At 38.2% G+C, this 19,624-nt stretch overlaps 1 protein-coding gene across 5 annotated transcripts in view; it reads left to right on the top strand.

Moving 5' to 3' along the window:
* Positions 1–8,449, top strand: part of ALS2 (alsin Rho guanine nucleotide exchange factor ALS2) — a 74,820-nt gene extending 66,371 nt beyond the window's left edge. For 4 of the 5 annotated variants that reach the window (XM_036927970.2, XM_036927969.2, XM_036927972.2 and 1 more), the window contains 7 exons: positions 2,099–2,221; positions 2,724–2,900; positions 3,759–3,804; positions 4,016–4,077; positions 4,618–4,767; positions 5,010–5,106; positions 7,123–8,449. In XM_036927970.2, the coding sequence (XP_036783865.2) occupies positions 2,099–2,221; positions 2,724–2,900; positions 3,759–3,804; positions 4,016–4,077; positions 4,618–4,767; positions 5,010–5,106; positions 7,123–7,161 (694 nt within the window). In that variant the 3' untranslated portion in view covers positions 7,162–8,449. The other variant, XM_057503690.1, reaches the window with a different exon arrangement.
* The last annotated feature ends 11,175 nt before the right edge of the window (positions 8,450–19,624 follow it).

The raw sequence follows: 19,624 nt of genomic DNA on the forward strand, positions 1-19,624 counted from the left end.
CTATTGGGGACAGAGTAAACAAAATAAATAGTGTGTCAGATGATGATAAATGTGACAGGAAAGGATGGGGCTGGAGGTAAGAGTTGCTATTTTAAACAGAATTTCAAAGAAGCCTGAATAATAAGGTAAAGTCTGAGCAGAGACTAAAGGTGAGAAAGCAACCAAGAAGTATCTTTGGAAAGAGAACTTCAGGCACCAAGCAAATCTGGAACTTGTAAAATTCGAGATATTTTACTGAGCTTTTAAGGCAACAAGTAAATACTAAAGATAATTATGTTGTCAGGCAGCTGCATCTGGGGAGATCACTCTGTGTACTAGGTGAAACCTCAACCTGGACAGGGGAGGATTCTTGACTCTGATCGAGAAAGAGTTCTTGACCAGTTGGATGAATGTTAAGCAAGGAAGGAATTCATTAAAGCAAGAGTAGAAGCAAATGTCAGCAGGCACGTAGGCAGCAGAGAGCAAGGAAGAACAGAGAGGAAAGGGTAGTTCATTGAACTGCTTGGCGTGGGGCAAAGCCCTTGCTAACTCCTAAAGTCAGGGTCACCTGGTATCCAGTGTCTGCATGGCATGGGGACTAAGCCCCTACCACCTCAGGATTTGGGGGGAGACACAGAGCACTGGATGGAGTGAGTTAAATGTTCTGAGAACCTCCACTTCTCTACTAGTCTGAAATAAAACAGGAAGAGAGAAAAGGATTGTGTTAAGACTAGAAAGCTGAATGAAATAGCAAAGTGACCGAAGGTAGAGGTCTGGTCTTTATCATGGAGAAGAGTTCAGAGACAAGTGTAGTCAGCTTATGCAGCAAGAAAGTTTATTTGATGTAAGATGGTACACAGTCAGATGGGAGTGCAGATGACCTCGAAGAGGAGGCATACTTAAGGGTTTAGGGTTTGGCGTTTTATTGGCCTTTTGGGTATGGGTCGACATAAGACATGAGGTATACAGGTTATGTATACAAATAATCCTTTGAAGTTTTGCCTTAAGAACAGGGTTGTTTAGGTGGCTGTGTTGGTCTGGGTCTCGGCATTCTTTATTCACATGGGTTCATTTACACTAGTAACTTTGGTTCCAAAGTTACTTAATTGATTAAGGGGCTGGAAGAAGAGGAAGAAAGCGTGTAGATGAGGTTAAAGAATAAGCTGGGCCTTTTCTACAGGCCAAGTAGATTTTACAATGGCATGATCCTTGTCCTATTTTCCTGCTCTATCTCATTCATATGTTTATGAATTTGTCCCAGAAGACCTCCTTATATTATTAGTCTCAAAACTGATAAATACATCTGGAAATATTGCAGGTTTTGAGGGGGCAGTGTGATCTATAAGACCACTGGGCTGGGAGTGTTTCAGCTCTGACATTAGCTAGATGGGTATAATTAAGGTAAGTTTCCTGACTGTTTTTAGTTTCCCAACTGTAAAATTAGGGGCAGAGGCAAGGGCAAGGGCAAGGTCTTTAAAAATAGGGAAGATTGCAAACTTCCTTAAAGGGCTGAAGTTTAAGTCTGTAAAAATAAAGAAACTTGTTTATGGTAGAGCCCACCATTTGCATATAGGAAGTCAGAGATAAAATCAAGGCAACTTAAAAGCCTAGACAAAAGCCTTCCAACAACTTAGCAACTTGATCATTTGGAAATTTTCAACAGCTTGACTTTTTTAAAAAACATTAAACATTTTTACATTAATTGGGTTTTCATTTTTTCGAAAAGTTGGACATTAAGTATTTCCCACTGGTATCTGTTTATACTCTAACAATCGTGGTCTCTGCTTAAAGAGTCAATACAAATTGACTTCAGATGAGATTTTGCCAGTAAGAAAAACATGTATCATGTAAATCAGAATTCTTCATTGTTTAATAACCGAACAGCAAAAAATCCATAGTTGGTCTAACAACACAGGAAGATTTTCTAGTGGTGGTACTCATCAGCTGCCCTCTTAATTTTATCCTGTGAGAAGCACCAGTTAAGAATCTCAGGGAACTAAAATATTTAGTTGATATAAAGTCTGATTTCACAGGTCCTTACATAGATTAAATAATGGAAATGTGTTTATCTTTTTTAGCCTCTCTGGAGTATATTGTATATTTTTTTATTATTCCTTAGATTCTTATTTCCTGAGCTCCCTGAAGAGGGCAGCACAATTCCTCTCTCTGCTCCTCTGCCAACTGAAAGGAAATCCTTTTGCACTGGAAAGTCAGATTCCAGATCCGAATCACCAGAGCCAGGGTAAGTGGAGTGCGGTGGGGAAAATGAAAGAAAGTGAAGAAAGGAGGCAGGGACCATATGAACCTATTCAAAGAATGCCAAGGAAAGGTTTCTCTGTACCTCAGTTTCCTTATTTCCAAAGTGATGTGGTTGGGCTAGGTTCCTGTTAGCTCTCAAGTTCTATTGGCTACACCCCACAAAAGGACACCTACAGATGACTGGACATAGAGGCTGCTGCGCATCTAACACCTGGCAACCTAGAAAATCAGCACAGAGAAATTACTCTCCAAATGGAAACCAAGTGGGTTTTTAGTAAGATTTTGAGTTAATGAAAAGAATCCATAGTTGGTCTAAGACAAAACTCGAGGTGGTAAGTTAGCTCCATATATGAAAGCTGAGTCATATTATAATTGCTTTTTTATTCAAGATTGCCCGTCTTTGCTTTTAGCTTCTAGAAGGGGAAACACTTTGATTCTGCATTCAATTTGAGTATTAATGCTTCTCCCTCTCCAATGTTTTATAGTTATGTGGTAACAAGTTCTGGGTTACTGCTTCCTATGCTACTACCTCGGCTCTACCCACCACTGTTTATGCTCTATGCCCTGGAAAATGATCGTGAGGAAGACATTTACTGGGAATGTGTCCTGCGACTCAATAAGCAGCCTGATACTGCTCTTCTGGGCTTCCTTGGGGTGCAGAGGTAACTACAGTAGTTATGAGAAGAATCAAATGGTTATAATTTAAAATGTAAACAGTATTATCTGGAATTGAGTACTTTGATATCTAATTATATATATGATTTGCAGTTTATTCACTTACATATCTTAGCAGAATAGTGATATTTAATCTTCTGAGAATTTTTGGAGATGAGCATGAAGTTGATTATTCTTCTGAGTATGTGTTTTATTGTGTGTGTGTGTGTGTGTGTGTGTGTGTGAAATTTGAGTTATCCTAATATTTTTGTAGCTCTTTAAAGCAAAATACATATATTTACATTTTCAAAAAAAATTTAATTATATTCAGTCTTTGACATTCTTCCTTTCCTTCATCTCTTACCTCCCTCCCTATTGGATTTCTAATTTAACAGCTTTTAAAGTGCTCTTTTTTGTATAGAGCATTGTTTCTTGTTATTCCAGGGGAATACCAAGTGGTTATACTTTCTGTGTAGTGTTAGATAAAGCTGATCACTCCAACAGCCAATAATTATGTATTTATGCTATCAGAAAAAAGGTGAATAAGCCTTACTTGGAAAGTAAATATCTTTAGTGGAATAAATTTAATAGTAAAAGGGAGATAAAACTGAGTAAAGGAAATATTTTGGCCAATATTTGGCACTATATATAATATGTAGGGTTAATGGAGTATAGAATGACAAATCTCTTAGGGACATGATGGGAGTTCTTTAATTACTTCTGGAAAGTTTATTAAAGCTTAACCTATCTGTGGAATAGTTATTTTAAATGGGGACGGGCAGGCAATTTAGCCATCAACTGTTTTTATGAGAATTAAGCTACCATAAGTAACAACTTGTATTAACAATGTATGGCTTCCATTGTAGGAAATTTTGGCCAGTGACCTTGGCAATTCTTGGAGAGAGTAAAAAGGTATAGATGATTTTAATTTCCTCAGAAAATATGTTTTTCTTTGGTAAATAATTCATGCTTGAGTACTAGTCTACTGAAATAAAATGAAAATTTTTTGCTATCTTGATACTGCACACCAAAGACCTGCACCGTGCCATCAGTAGAATTTATTTTTATTGTTACTGCAAAAGGCAGGTTTCTTGTTTGGCCTTCACAGATGCTCTTTTTGCAGGTTTTGCCAACCACAAAAGATGCTTGTTTTTCCTCAGCCATAGAATGTCTACAGCAGATCAGGTAATTTCTCATTTGTTGAAAAACCATATAAATTGAAGTAGTGGTTACTCTGTTATGATATTAATGAAATCTTATCTTTACCTAAGCTCTAGGTGCTCCCTCTACTCCTAGATGTTGTCAGACTCAGCTTGGAGGTCAGAAAGGCTCTTCTGAGACATTTGGGTTACTTTTCACTTTACAAGGCCCTTGGACTTTCAGAAGTGGTAGAGAGCCTACACAGAAATGCATTTATATAATCACATCTTCAGCCAAATGAAAATAAACCAAACTTCTTAGAGAAGAGCATATATTAGGGAAATAAGGTACCATGTGGGTAAAAGGAGATGATCTATGATTTAGTGAATTAGTGAATTCTTCCATGTGAACCATAGATAGTTGGAGGCTTCTTTTCTCAAAGAACCATAGGATTCTGGCAACTCATTGTGCCTGACTTGTCCAGCTTAAGGCACATGGGTCCCAGGAGGATATCCTGTCAAACAATTAATATAAAGTGGCGCTAGGAAGATTATAGGATATCTTTTGCCTTTTTTTTTTTAACAGCACAACATTTACCCCATCAGACAAACTTAAAGTCATCCAGCAGACCTTTGAGGAGATCTCTCAGAGTGTCCTGGCATCACTTCAGGAAGACTTCTTGTGGTCCATGGATGACCTGTTTCCTGTTTTCTTATATGTGGTGCTACGGGCCAGGTGACCAGTCTTTTCTGAATTTAACATTAGTGACTCATTATTTTGACAAGTCTGTCTCTTGCTTTTTCCGAACTGATGATAGGAATATGCTCTTCCACTAGAAAAAAATCCATTTCTGTTAACCTGTTCCACTATGATATTACCTTTCTGATGAGCTATTCTTTTATTTCCTCTCAAATAGATGAGAAGGAGGATGTACATTTAAGCAGAAATAACTCAATAGCTTTTTCTCATTGGGGCAGGATTAGGAATTTAGGCTCTGAGGTGCACCTCATTGAGGATCTAATGGATCCATATCTTCAGCATGGGGAACAAGGTATAATGTTCACCACCTTGAAGGTAAGTAGAGGTATTATTTAGTATTTTTTTAATCTCGAACTTTGCCCTTCATTTACCACGTTATAAATCTGTCATTAACCACTTTATATAAAAGTTTAATGCAAACATTTAGTGCCTTTAGAGCACAAATACTGTTAGTATTTTAAAATATGATAATATATTAAAGAAAAGTAGAACCAGTCATTCTTTATTTCATTATTCCCATATTATATGGGAAATTATTCATTACCCAATCTTCCCTACAAATTGACCTTTCAAATCATTATAAATGTTTATAAACGTAGACCCTCTGTATAAACATGACTCTAGAAAAGAAACAGAAAGGATCCTTAGTGTCCAAACAAGTATTCAACAGTAGGACTATTTAATGGAACTAAGATAAAACACAGAAGGTAGTATGCACATGAAAAGTGTGAGCTGAATCTTTCTTCTCCAGGTATTTGCTGAAACCAGCAGGTTACAGTGAGGTTCTCTGACCTGGGTACTCTCTAGGGAGTATTAGAAGTCATTTCACTTCCCCACTTTGATTTTTTTTTTTCTTTTTGAAATTTGATAGAATTCGTAAGCTTATTGAAAGAACAACAAATAAAAAATGGAAAAAACACTTCTGAAGAGAGGGGGAATAGACCTACTCTGCCACTTAGTAAAATATTATAAAATTATAATAATTAAGGTAATATATTATTGTCATGGAAATAGACAAATACCTACACAAGAGGGGTACCGTCAATATAGGCAGTATTAAAAATTTCACATATGAAAATGGAAACATCAAAGACAAAAATGAACAGAAAGGAATTATTTAACAAATAGTAAAATATTGGGATAGCTTATTAGCACTTTTGGAGGGAGATGGAGTCACTCATGTAGCAAATTACAGATGCTTTGGAATTTAAATAATAGGAAAAGGAAGAGAAGGAAGATAGGTAAATTAAAATGAGAAAAAAAACTAAGATTTAATGTCAGGTTTCTGGCTTGGGTTAATTGTTTAGACTTTTCAACTTAAATACCATTAACATTTCTATTAAATAAACTGAAAAGGGTGGAGGAGGAGAACTGGGAAAATATTGGTCACCCATGACTTACATTATTAGTATTTATGTTATATGAAGAGCATCTCTGAAAACATATCACCAAGGATACTACTATTGGATACTTGTTTGGATACTTTTTAAAGAAACTGATTTAATACATTTATATGCAGAAAAGTGCTCAACCTCTTGGAAAATTATAGGACTGCAGATGTAAACAAGGTGCCATTTTGTGCCTGCTACCTTAGCAAGTCTTTTAAAATTATACCCAGGGCTGGTGGGGTTACAGTGAAATCAGAATTATTCCCACATTGTTGAAAACAGATTAAGTAACAGTCAACCATTTGAAAAACAGTTGTTATTGAGATTGATATAAACATAAAAAATGTGTATGGAGTTTGAGTATTCTTACTCCTAGAGGTTTATCCTGAGGAATTAAAGAATGGAGAACATAAATTACTTGGCTGAGGTGTTCTTACAGTGTGAGTAACTCCCAGACCTGGATATTTGAGAATCACCTGGGAGTGTGCTTCATAAAAATGCGTTCCTGGAAATTCTGACTTATGAGGTCTGGAATGATGCTTAATCTTAACCTTAATAAACCTCAACATTTATCAAGTATACTAGGTGATTCTGATTACAGTGGTTTTTTGTACCTTATACTGATCAGCATATTCTAAATGTCCAATCAACAGTGTCTTATCAAATTAAAGTGTATCTACTTAGTAAAGAATATTATACAACTTGTAAAAAGTTTGTTTTAGAATTAGAGGAAAATCTGTGACAATTGGCTCTGCTAATTACAACTAGGCAAAATAGACATTGCTTAGGGGGACTGGAAAAAAACAGGGAAAAATGAGAGAAACTCGTTTTGTTGGGCTATCAGTATTAATAAGGGATTTCCTTTCTTTAGTCCCATGTGCATTGTTGTGTTTATGTAATTTCTTTCAAAATAAATTTTTAATTCCTTTGAACTTTTTTTCAGGCATGTTACTACCAGATTCAGCGTGAGAAGCTTAACTAGGCTGCGCAACAGCTTGACAACTGGATTAATTATGAAGAGTTTTAGCACCATCTGGCGTCTTCTTGTAGTGGCAAAAAAGAATGGTGTTGAAATTAGGATGTAGTATTATTTTGGTGGTTATATCTGAGCCTTATGAGTGATCATGGCCCTGAGCCCAGAAAACAACACTATAGAGTTTAAAGAAAGGATAGAAAAGGAGGTAGAAATCAGATTAGACCTGTCCCTGGCTTATGTTAACTTCCCAAAATATCATATATCTACTGTTTGAAAAAAGTTAATATCCTTCTACAGTAAAGAGTATGGCCAGCCACATGAAGTCGTAAGAAAAATTCTCAGTATATATAGCTTCTTATATTAAAGAAGTTGATGAATATTTTTGAGTTTCTGTTTTGCCTGCAGTTACCCCAGACCCCTTTGCAAGAAGCAGATTGTACTTGAAACTACAGTTGCCACATTATGCCTTCCTAAATTCCTTGCAATCATGTGTGCATCATTCTTCTTTGCTAAGGGAGAGGGAAAAGGAAATTTAAACTGCAGTTTTAACTTTTTCTAAGCTTTTCCACCAGGGTATTCATGATGGGAGAGGTTCTGTGCAGTGACTCTTATACCCTGACCCCAAACATGGAACACATCCAAACAGGAGTCTTCTGCCTCCTGATTTTGTTCTTGGATTCCCTACAGTGCTACAGAGTGAATACACTGGAATTAAACGCTGACTCTGAGCTACTGTGGGACCTCAGCCATCCACGTGCACATGCTGTATTCCACGGCCTGTGAAGGAGAGCCTGGAGAGCTTTTGCATGCAGCTGTGTTTTGGAGCAGAACTAAAGACTGGGAAATAAGGAAGCAAGAACTACATCCATCGTTGACCTCGTGTTGTGGTTCTTCCCTGTACCTCGCACTGAACTCACAGGGGAAGAAAAAGGAAACAGGCCTTGGCTTTTCCCATCTCAAAAGTATTGTGACACCTCAACACTTCAGTGTTTTGCTTTTTGCCTTTTTTTTTAAAATGTCCTATTGTAAGTGGTTGGTTTACACTGTACAAGTAACACTAGTAGCTGTTTGAATAGCATAGGTGCTCCTCTTCATCTCATCTCCTGCACACCATGGTGAACATAAAGAGTGTCCTCCTGATTTATGTTAGCATCAACAGATATTAATCGGTTTTGAAAAGGATCATGGTTTCTGCTCTACTTTATAGTCAAGACAAGTGTTTATTAAAATACTGGTTCGGAATGTTGGCTGTAGTCTTAACAGCAATTTTCATAATAAAAGACATTCATCTTTATGAGGTGGTTTTGTGATTGCAAAAGAAATGACACAGAGCAACCTAAAAATTTAAAACCCAGGCTCAGTATTTTGTTTGCCCACACTGTAATCTGTGCCTCTGCATTGGCCTCAAGGTCCCTTTGGAATTTTAGCTATCTCTTTCTTTAAAATAAACAAATTTAGGATGATAGCTGACCTCTGCTAACAAAGAACAAATTAACCTTCTGGTCCTAATAACCCAAGGACAAAGGTCTTAAAAGAAACCTGTTAATTCCTTTGAATAAGAGGTATATTTTGATAGTTACTGATTATTATTTTTTTTCCTCCTAAACAGTTTCAGGGAGGGGAAGAATGAAGACTTAAAATTCTAGTTGGAAATATTAGGCATTAGTTAATCATCTACTGGTCATGATGTCCGCTCTAGAAGATTTTCCATTTCACCGCTGCTTTCAACCAGAATGTGCTTGCCCATTGCTGGAAAGGGACCAACCCTTAGAGATTTGTTTATGTTAAACACTTTGCATTTCTATTAGGGATTTTGATTTTGGAATAAACATACAGAAATTCCACATTTGGCCAGAAAGGCAAATTTTGCTGAATGTCTTTGACCCCTTACAAGGGAGAAACATGAATAATTGTGGAAATGGGCAAAAAAACCCTGAGACCACCACAAAATTCTCAAATGATGGTAGGCCATCTCAATTCTAAGAAAACGTTATAATTCATCTTTTTGGAGTTTTGAATGGAATTGTCCCCTTCAGACTCTTCATACTATGTTTATACTGTATAGATAGCATATTAAATTTAATTGAATTTTCAGTTCTTTTGGTGGGCAAAAACAATCTCCAGGACAATGTCTATAAATAGGAACACCTAACACTCAAGCAGCAGCTTACAAGGATCTTTTACATGCATCATGAATGCTCACAGCAGCCCTCTGAGCTGGTATTAACCCCATCAATGTTGCAGACAAGGAATAACTGATTTGCTCACTCTCAGAGACGAGACTCCAACCTGGAACATCCCTACTCCAATTCCAGTGCTCTTTCTGACTATGGTGGCCAGAGATGTCATTTCATAGCTAGGTTATACTTAAAAGTTTATAAAGTAATATGTGAGTTGAAAATGAAAACTATTAATAAAATTAAGCACTTTTGATAGATACACTGTGCTCAAAACAGTCACAAATGTACCACATTTCCAGCTTGTGTTTTAACCTACAGTGGAGAGCAAAGGGAAGCCACATGTTAAATTCAGGATGAAATGGTTGATAAACCTCTAACAGTTGCCTTTTGATTTTGATTCTTAGCATTGCTGTCAGCAGTACCCTTTCTTTCATTCTTTCTGAGACATCTTCCAAATATTCTTCCTACTGACCCCTCCCTGTAAAATAAAATTCTCAAGAAGTAGCTGCAATCTGAGATAGAGACTGGGATGTTAAGTTCAGAACTGTCCCTTGGTATGGGACCTTCCAGAAGGAACCCTTTTTTTTCTAGGCCTCATTATTGGCTGAAGAGTCTTCCATTGTTTTCTCACATAATGTGAGGAAACCCATAAGGTTAATTAGTAAGTCAGCTTACTCTTGGGTGTCTCTACAGTTTTTCCTTTTATTAAAATAAAGATGCTATTATCTGTTGTGCGCTGTCTGTTATCCTGAAATAGTCAACAAAAAATATTAATCTTTTTGGAGTTAACTGTGTTCTCGCAATTTGAGAAAAAATACCAAAGTGAAGTTGAAAGTGATAGAAATTAGACTGTCCTGTGTAAGGAATACTTAAGAAGATTTGTCACAGGAGGTTTAGGAACAAAATTCAGTGGTTAGGCAGGGTTAGGCTTCTGTGGATTAAATCAAAGAGGATATGCAGAGATTTCATCTAGAAGAATGAGGTGACTTTGGCTGCTGATAGCCCACTAGTGTTTTTCTGCTAAAGCTTTTCTCTGGATGAGAGCAACATTGCATGTTTGCAGTCTTGCAGGTAAGAGACCCTGCCAAATGATCTTCATATGCCAGAAGAGGTCTATGAATGTCTGCCCTTCTGTTCAGTTGTTAAAAGCTGAAGGTAAGTTGGGTACTCTGATTCAAATGGTTTAGTTTCATTGTAATCCATAATAGAGAGCTTTGTGATTTTTGAAAGAGCAGATTTTGCTTTGGGAAACTTTTTTTCTATTAAAGTATTGTTGGTATACAATCATGATGGTTTCGCATACACAATACAGTGGCCTACCATTCACCCCAGTTATCAAGACCTCACCCCCTTCATTGTGGTCACTGTCTATCAGTGTAGTAAGATGTTATAATAAAGTCATAAATTGTATTCTCCATGCTGTACTAGTGTCCTACCTATATTGTGATTGTGAATTATCACCCCTTAATCCCCTTCTCTCCACCTATCCTCCCCAACCTGTCCCCTTTGGTAACTGCTAGTCCTTCCTCGGTGTCTGAGTCAACTGCTTTTTTGTTCCTTCTGCTTTGCTTTGTTTTTATACTCTACAAATGAGTGAAATCATTTGGTATTTGCCTTTCTCCACCTGACATTTCACTGAGTATAGTACTCTCTAGATCCATCGAAATTGTTGCAAATGGCAGGATTTCTTTTCTTTTTAGGGCTAAATAATATTCCATTGTGTGTATGTACCACCTCTTCTTTTTCCATTCATCAATTGATGGACACTAAGGTTGCTTCCATATCTTGGCTATTGCAAATAGTGCAGCGATAAACGTAGACATGCATATAACTTCAAATCAGGGATTTTGTTTTCTTTGGGTAAATACCCAGGAGTGGAATTACTTGGTCAAATGGTATTTCTGATTTTAGTATTTTTGAGGAACCTCCATATGCTTTCCACAATGATTGCACCAATTTACATTCCCACCAACAATGTATGAGTGTCCCCGTTTCTCTGCATCCTCACCAGCATTTGTTATTTCTTGTCTTTTGAACACTGGCCTTCCTACCTGGTGTGAGGTGATACCTCAGTGTTTTAATTTGTGTTTCCTTGATGATTGATGATGTAGAGCATCTTTTCATGTGCTTGTTGGCCATTTGTATTTCTTCTTTGGAAAAGTGTCCACGTCCCCTACCCATTTTTAATTATGTTACTTGTTTTTTGGGTATTGAGGCATATGAGTTCTTTATATATTTGGATATTAACAAATAAATCATTGACAAATATATTCTCCCACACTGTAGGATGCCTTTTTGTTCTGATGGTATTTTTTGCTATATAGAAGCTTTTTAGTTTGATGTATTCCCACTTGTTCATTTTTTATTTTGTTTCCTTGCCCAAAGAGATATGTTCAGGAAAAAGTTGCTCATGTTTATATTCAAGGGACTTTTGCCTATGTTCTCTTCTAAGAGTTTTATGTCTTCATAACTTACATTCAGGTCTTGGTTTCATTTCTAATTTACTTTTGTGTATGGAGTTAGACAGTAATCCAGTTTCACTCTCTTACATGTAGTTTTTGAATACCAGTTGTTGAAGAACCTTTTGCACATTGTATATTCATGGCTCCTTTATCATATATTAATTAACCATATATGTGTGGGCTTATATCTGGCTCTCTATTCTGTTCCATTGATTTATGGGTTTGTTCTTCTGCCAATACCAAATTGTTTTGATTACTGTGGCTTTGTAGTAGAGCTTGAAGTCAGGGATCGTAATCTCCCCAGCTTTTCTCTTCTTTTTCAGGGTTGCTTTGACTATTTGGGGTCTTCTGCGGTTCCATATGAATTTTAGGACTATTGAGAATGCTGTTGGTATTTTCATGGAGATTACACTGAATCTGTAGATTGCTTTAGGCAGGGTGGCCATTTTGACAATATGAATTCTTTCTATCCATGAGCATCAGAGAGCTTTCCATTTATTGGTGTCTTCTTTAATTTCATGAGTGTCTTGTGGTTTCAGTCAAGGTCATTCACCTCCTTGGTTAGGTTTATTCCTAGGTATTTTATTCTTTTTAGTGCAATTGTAACTGGAGTTGTTTCCTGATTTCTCCATCTGCTAATTCATTGTTAGTATATAGAAATGCAACAAATTTCTGTGTATTAATTTTGTATCCTGCAACCTTGCTGAAGTCAGTTATTCTAACAGTTTCTTGGCAGAGTCTTTAGGGTTTTCTGTGTATAATATGTCATCTGCAAACAGTGACATTTTAATGTCCTTACCAATTTGGATGCCTTTTATTTCTTTGTGTTGTCTGATTGCCATGGCTAGGACTTCCCAGTACTGTGTTGAAGAAAGTGGTGAGAGTGGGCATCCTTGTCTTGTTCCCAATCTTAGAGGAAAAGATTTCAGCTTTTTGCTGTTAAGTATGATGTTGGCTGTAGGTTTGTCATATATGGCCTTTATTATGTTGCAGTACTTCCCCTCTATACCCATTTTGTTAAAGAGCTTTTATCATGAATGGAGGTTGAATTTTATCAACTGCTTTTTCAGCATCTATTGAAATGATCATGTGGGTTTTGTCCTTTTCTTTTTGTTGATGTGATGTATGATGTTGATGGATTTTTCAAATATTGTACCATCCTTGCATCCCTGGAATAAATCCCACTTGGTCATGATGGGTGATATTTTTGTTGTATTTTTTAATTCAGTTTGCTAATAATTTTGTTGAGGATTTTTGTGTCTATGTTCATCAGGGATGTTGGTCTGTAATTTTCTTTTTTTGTGGTGTCTTTGCCTGGTTTTGTTATTAGAGTGATGCTGGCCTCATAGAATGAGTTTGGAAGTATTCCCTCCTCTTCTACTTTTTGGAATACTTTAAGGAGGATGGGTATTAGCTCTTATTTAAATGTTTGATAAAATTCAGCCATGAAGCCTTCTGGACCCCTGAGGGATTTTGTTCTTAGGTAGTTTTTTGATTACCAATTCAATTTTATTGCTGGTAATTTGTCTATTCAGATTTTCTGTTTCTTCCTGGGTCAGTCTTGGAAGGTTTTATTTTTCTAGAAAGTTGTCCATTTCTTCTAGGTTGTCGAATTTATTGGCATATAATGTTTCAAAGTATTCTCTAATAATTCTTTGTATTTATGTCATGTCCATTCTGATTATTCCTTTTTTGTTTCTGATTATGTTTATGTGTCTGCATTCTCTTTTTCTTGGTAAATCTGGCTAAGGTCTTATCTATTTTGTTTATTTTCTCAACCAGGTTCTGGTTTCAATGATTCTTTCTACTGTTTTATTCTTCTCAATTTTATTTATTTATGTTATGATCTTTGTTATATTCCTCCTACTGCCTTTGTATTTCATTCATTCTTCTTTTTCTAGTTTGTTAAATTGTGAGTTTAGACTATTTGTTTGGGACTGTTCTTTTTTCTTAAAGTAGGCCTGTATTGCTATGTATTTTCCTCTTAGAACTGCCTTTGCTGCATCCCACAAGTTTTGGGCTGTAGAGTTGTTTTCATTTGTCTCCATATATTGCTTGATCTCTGTTTTAATTTAGTCATTGATCCATTGATTATTTAGAAGCACGTTGTTAAGCCTCCATGTGTTTGTAGGCTTTTTTATTTTCTTTGTGTAATTTATTTCTAGTTTCATACCATTGTGGTCTGAGAAGCTGCTTGATACAATTTCAATCTTTTTTAACTTACTGTGGCTCTTTTTGTGGCCTAGTGTGTGATCTATTCTGGAAAATGTTCCATATACACTTGAGAAGAATGTGTGTCCTGCTGCTTTGGGGTGGAGTGTTCTGTAGATTCTTTTAGGTCCATCTATTCTAATGTATTATTCAGTGCTTTTGTTTCCTTATTTTCTGTCTGGTTAATCGGTCTATTGGTGTGAGTGGTATGTTAAAGTCTCCTAAAATGAATGTATTGCAGTCTATTTCCCCTTTAATTCTGTTAGTATTTGTTTTATGTATTTAGGTGCTCCTATATTGGGTGCTAAATGCAATTATAAATATAGATATTTATAATGGTTATATCCTCTGGTTGGACTGACCCCTTTGTCATGTAATGTGCTTGTCTTTTGTTACTTTGTTTTGAAATCTATTTTGTCTGATATAATACTGCTACTCCTACTTTTCTCTCCCTATTATTATAATACCTTTTTCCATCTCTTCAATTTTAGTCTATATGTCTTTGGGTCTGAAATGAATCTCTTGTATGCAACATATAGATTGTCTTTGTACTTTTTATCCATTCTGCCACTCTATGTCTTTTGATTGGTGCATTCAGTCCATTTACACTTAAGGTGATTATTGATAGATATGTGCTTATTGCCATTGTAGGCTTTAGATTTGTGGTTACCAAATGTTCAAGGATAGCTTCTCTACTTTCTAACAGTGTATCTTAAATTGCTGATTACCCTATTTCAAACAATCTAAAGTACTTCCCCCTCCTTCCTCCTCCACACTTTATATATTAGGTGTCATATTTTGCACTTTTTGTGTATTCCTTGACTGATTTTGTGAGTAGTTGATTTGTGAGTACTTGCTTGGTAGTTAATTGTTCTACTACCTTTGCTATGGATTTAGTTTCTCTGGTGACAGCTATTTAGCCTTAGGTACATTTGAATCTAGAGCCGTCTCTAACATATCCTATAGGGCTGGCTTAGTAGTGGTGAATTCCTTCAACTTTTATCTGACAGTTGTTTAATCCCTGCTTCAAATTTTAATGATAATCTTTCTGAGTTGAGTATTCTTGGTGGAGGCCCTTCTGTATAATTACATTAAATATATCATGCCATTCTCTTCTGGCCTGTAAAGTTTCTGCTGAGAAGTCTGCTCATAGTCTGATGGGGTTTCCTTTGTAAGTGATCTTTTTTCTCTCTCTGGCTGCTTTCAGTACTCTCTCCTTGTCCTTGATATTTGTCATTTTAATTATCATATATCTTAGTGTTGTCTTCCTAGGGTTCCTTTTGTTAGGAGATCTCTGTACTTCCATGACCTGAGTGTCTATGTCTTTCCCCAGATTGGGGAAGTTTTCAACAATTATTACCTCAAAGAGACTTTCATTGCTTTGTCTCTCTTCTTCTTCTGGTACCCCTATAATGCAAATATTGTTCTGTTTGGACTGGTCACACAGCTCTCATTATTCTTTCATTCCTGGAAATCTTTTTTTTCTGTTTTTCAGCTTCATTATTTTCTTGCTCCCTAATTCCAGATCACATAGAACTTCTTCAACCTGTGTAAGCCTGCTAGTGATTTGCTTTATTGTATTTTTCATTTCAGATACTGTATTCTTCAGCTGAGTGACTTTTTTGGAGGTCTCTCTTTTTGTTGAGGTCCTCCTTGAGATCTTAAATATTTTTCTGTAGATCCATGAACATGTTTATGGCTTTTACTTTGAAGTCTTTATCAAGAAGATTGGTGATTTCACTTTCACTTAGCCCTCTTTCTGGTCTTTTTGTCTTCTAGTTTTGTTTGGACCAAATTCCTCTCCTTTTTTTTTTTTTAGTGTTTCCTATGGGATAATAGCTTTGTGTAGGAGATGCCCTTTAGTGTCCAAAAGCTCAATTTCCTGTGCGGGAGCCCCAGCTGTTGGTGTGCAGTGGGCGGGGCACTTTTCTGTCTGGCTTGCAGTGGTCTGATTTCAGGTGGGCTGTGTGGGCCCTTGTCTGATCATGGGAGCAGGGAGAGTACTCAGGCTGTGCCACTGGAGGTGCTGTGGGAAGAGCTGCCCCCACCCAGCCTGCACCAATGGTGGGGGCACAGGCAAGCAGGAGAGGCACCCGCTGGGAGGAAGGAGCATTTGGAGTTGGCTTCTGCAGTAAGTACGCAGCTGAGCCAAAATAGGGCCACGAAGCTCTGCCTTCCCAGCGCAATGCCTGCCTCCACTGCCAGGTCAAGTGGGCTGTGTGCAGAGGGAGGAGCCTTGGTGCTGTGCTGCTGGAGCTGCAATGGGCGCAGCCGCCTTCCGCCCAGCCTGCAGCAATAGGGGGGCGGGGAGGCTGCAGGAGAGGGACTTGTGCCGGCCGGGACGAAAAAGCTCCTAGGGATGGCTCCTGCACACAGTTCCGTGGCTGCCCCAAAATGTGGCTGAGAAAGCTGGGAGGGTCTCCCTCTGCATACCCACGAGTAAAGTTTTGTTTTACTGCCGGCCGGCAGGCTGGCTGTGCCCTGCAGGGAGAAGCCTCCCCTCCCGGCTGTGTTGCCAGCTTGGGGGATGAAACGTCTGAAGCTCTGGAATTCTCCCAACCTGTTGGGGTGAGGGCAGGCTGGGGAGGTCTTGTCCACCTGAACTTTCTCCTAAACAGAAAGTACTGTGCACTCCTGCCCCTCTTGCACCCCTCTCACTGCTGCGAAGTCTTTCAAACTGCCTGCTCTGCTTTCTTTCTTGTGGGTGGGGGGTTCGTAGAGTGTGCCTGTTCTCAGCCTCCCTGAGTGTTCTGCCCGTCTGTTCAGCCCCACCAATCACCACAGCATCCTGCAATGTGGGCTAACGTTCCTCGCGCAGATCTCCAAGGCCAGGTGTTCAGGGTCCTGGGCTTCTACTTCCTCCCCCCTCTGTTCCTCTTCCTCCCTCCTGTGGGCTGGGGTGGAGGGATAGCTTGGGTCCCGCCAGATCCTGGCTTTGCCACTTTACCTTTTCATAGGGTTTTCTCTTCTTCCCCAGATGTAGTGAGTTCTGCAGTTTTCAGGTTTAATTGAATTTGCTGTGTTTTTGTGTTCTATGTGATTTGGGAAGGAGGTTTTTGCCTTGCCTTCTTACACTGCCATCTTTTTCCCGGAATCCTCCTAGGAAAGTATTTCTTAGGAATGGAATAATGAGTTGTCATGGAGATTCAGTAAAACTAAGCTTATGTCCTAGTCCTAATCAACAGTATTTTGACCCAGAGAAAGCCAGCCGTTTTTGTATGGGCAATTTCTCATTAAGTTTTCAAGTGCTTTTTCAGGCTTTGACTAGTAGAAAACATTATTTTGAAAAATGAACATAATATGGTAGGGGTTATGACATTTAATAGTAATGACTACATTTTTAAAAGTTCATGAAAATAATGACTTTTAGTGTTTAGGACATATTCCTTAGGAGTCAGTAACACTAATGCAACTTCTAAGTTAATGATAAGAACTGGCTGTCCTTCTTATGTTACTTAATGAGTCCAGAATTGCATATGGTTGGGTATTTAGTTACTTGCAGCCTCAATCAAGAATTCTTGTTCTCAAGACATCAGAGATTAGGTACGTCTCAAGTGACAAAGTTGCTCCCTAAGTCATGAAAAGGAAGACTAGGAAGAGACCATAGTCTTTTGCCAGATACTAGCATCTTTCAGTACTAATTATGGCAACAAAAGAGGAAAACTTGATTTTACTATACTGAATATCACTTTGAATGTCAGACTCCTTATCTGTAAAATGAAGGTTGCATTTGATTATCTTTAAGATCTCAGGCAGCCTAATTTCAAAGTTTGGGAGGGAAAGAGGTTGAAGTCAATGCACCCAGGCTGACGAGGAAGATAGGGGCACAGGCCTCAAGTCTGGCTGCCTCCCACCTCGGGACTGGTGTCCCAGCTGCTCTTTACCTCCTAGGGGAAGTATCAGCCTTTTACTTCCTTATCTTGGCCTCACATTTTTCTCCTTCCCAAAAACAACTGGAATACTGATTGCTTGCTGTTACAGGTGCAGAGGCTTCAGCAGTGAACAGAATGAGTAAGGTGGCTGCTCTCCAGACCCTCCGTAGACGTGACCCACATTGAGTCGGACAATGAGCAGGTTTAATGCAGAGAATTGTGAAGCCACCATAAGTGCTGTGAAGACAATAAGTTGCAACAGTTTTCTTAACTACCCTGAAGGAGGGAAACACGTTTTTTGAGGCTTCCTTCTACCGATTTTGCCTTAGCTTTGGGTAAATCCAGGAATTGGGTGGCTTAAACAACAGACATTTGTCATTGTTCTGGAGGCTGGAAGTGAGATCAGGATACCGGTATGGCTGGGTTCTGGGGAGGTCTCTTCCTGGCTTGAATAGCCTCCTCGTTGTGCCTCTCACGGCAGACAGACTGAGAGCAAGCCCTGGTGTCTCTTATAAGGGGGATAATACCATCATGAGGGCTTCACACTCATGAGCCCATATAAACCTAATTATCATCCAAAAGTCCCATCTTCAGACTCTATCACTTTGCAAGTTAGGGCTTCAACATCGCAATTCGGGAGGGACACAATTCAGTCCCCAGCAAATTCCTCATAGGGAAGCACAGTTTTTAGAATTCACCTAAGTTACGGAGATGAAAATTACTGCTTATGCTTTATGGCTGAGAAACTTTAGTCAAAATGATCTATTTAGAATGTATGAATTACTTCTCTGTGTAGCTCTGCAGTTGGCTGTAGTTTAATTAAAAGCTCTTCTAATAATACTATAGAAATCATAGTCTATCTGTAAAGCTCTCTCAAGATGAATTCATCTCTGGAATCTACAGTCTCTAGTGCCCCATCTCTGCATGGATAGACCTAGTCCAACATGCTGTCATTTGGTCATTAAATATGTAAGAAAAGTGGCCCACCTTACCATGCACGAAAAGCAGTTGGTTTGTTTAATCTGTACTGCCTGACCAAGGGCATATGATTTGTGAGACCCCCTTCGAGTAGCATTTTAAGAAGTTGCCTGAATATGAAGGCTTGGTGTCAGCTCCATCTGCTTGCTCTGACTTTTGTCTGTTTGACAGATGTTCTGTCTCCCTTTTCTATTCCTTACCCTTCCTCTGGGAAGGAAGATGAGTCATATATGCAACTGTTGTGCTAAATGATTTAACGGAAGCTCAAAAACTGGAACACAGGGAAAAGTCAGGGTTTAACCTGACTCAGCTGGGGCTGGGTGGCGTGGGTGGTAGTGGGCAAGGTGAAAACATATAATAATCAGGTTTTGGTCAAATCTAGTAAACTAAAATACGCCCATGTGACTGGAAAAGAACGTGTATTGGAAAGTTGTCTAAAATTCCATAACAGCATTCTGTGTTGCTCTTCTCACTGCCTTAGAATTTAGAGACAGCATAATAATGATCTTTTTCTAGAGCCTCCCTGGCTCAACCCTACAATCTGTCTAGATTCTAGACAGTGGTTCTCAGCCCTATCAGATTCATTACCCCAGTCTTTAACAACTCATTTAAAGTGTTCTTCTTTTTTTAAAGATCTTGATTTACCCTTTATTATCCTACTTTAACAAATGCTGCTGGTCCCTTAGCCATATTCCCTGGGTCCTTACAGTTTTGTTGCCTTCTGGGCCAACTTCCAACTGCCAGCACTTGCAATCGCTATCTGAAA

This window comes from Manis pentadactyla, chromosome 6, assembly GCF_030020395.1.
Source record: "Manis pentadactyla isolate mManPen7 chromosome 6, mManPen7.hap1, whole genome shotgun sequence".
NCBI classification, from domain to species: Eukaryota; Metazoa; Chordata; class Mammalia; order Pholidota; family Manidae; genus Manis; species Manis pentadactyla.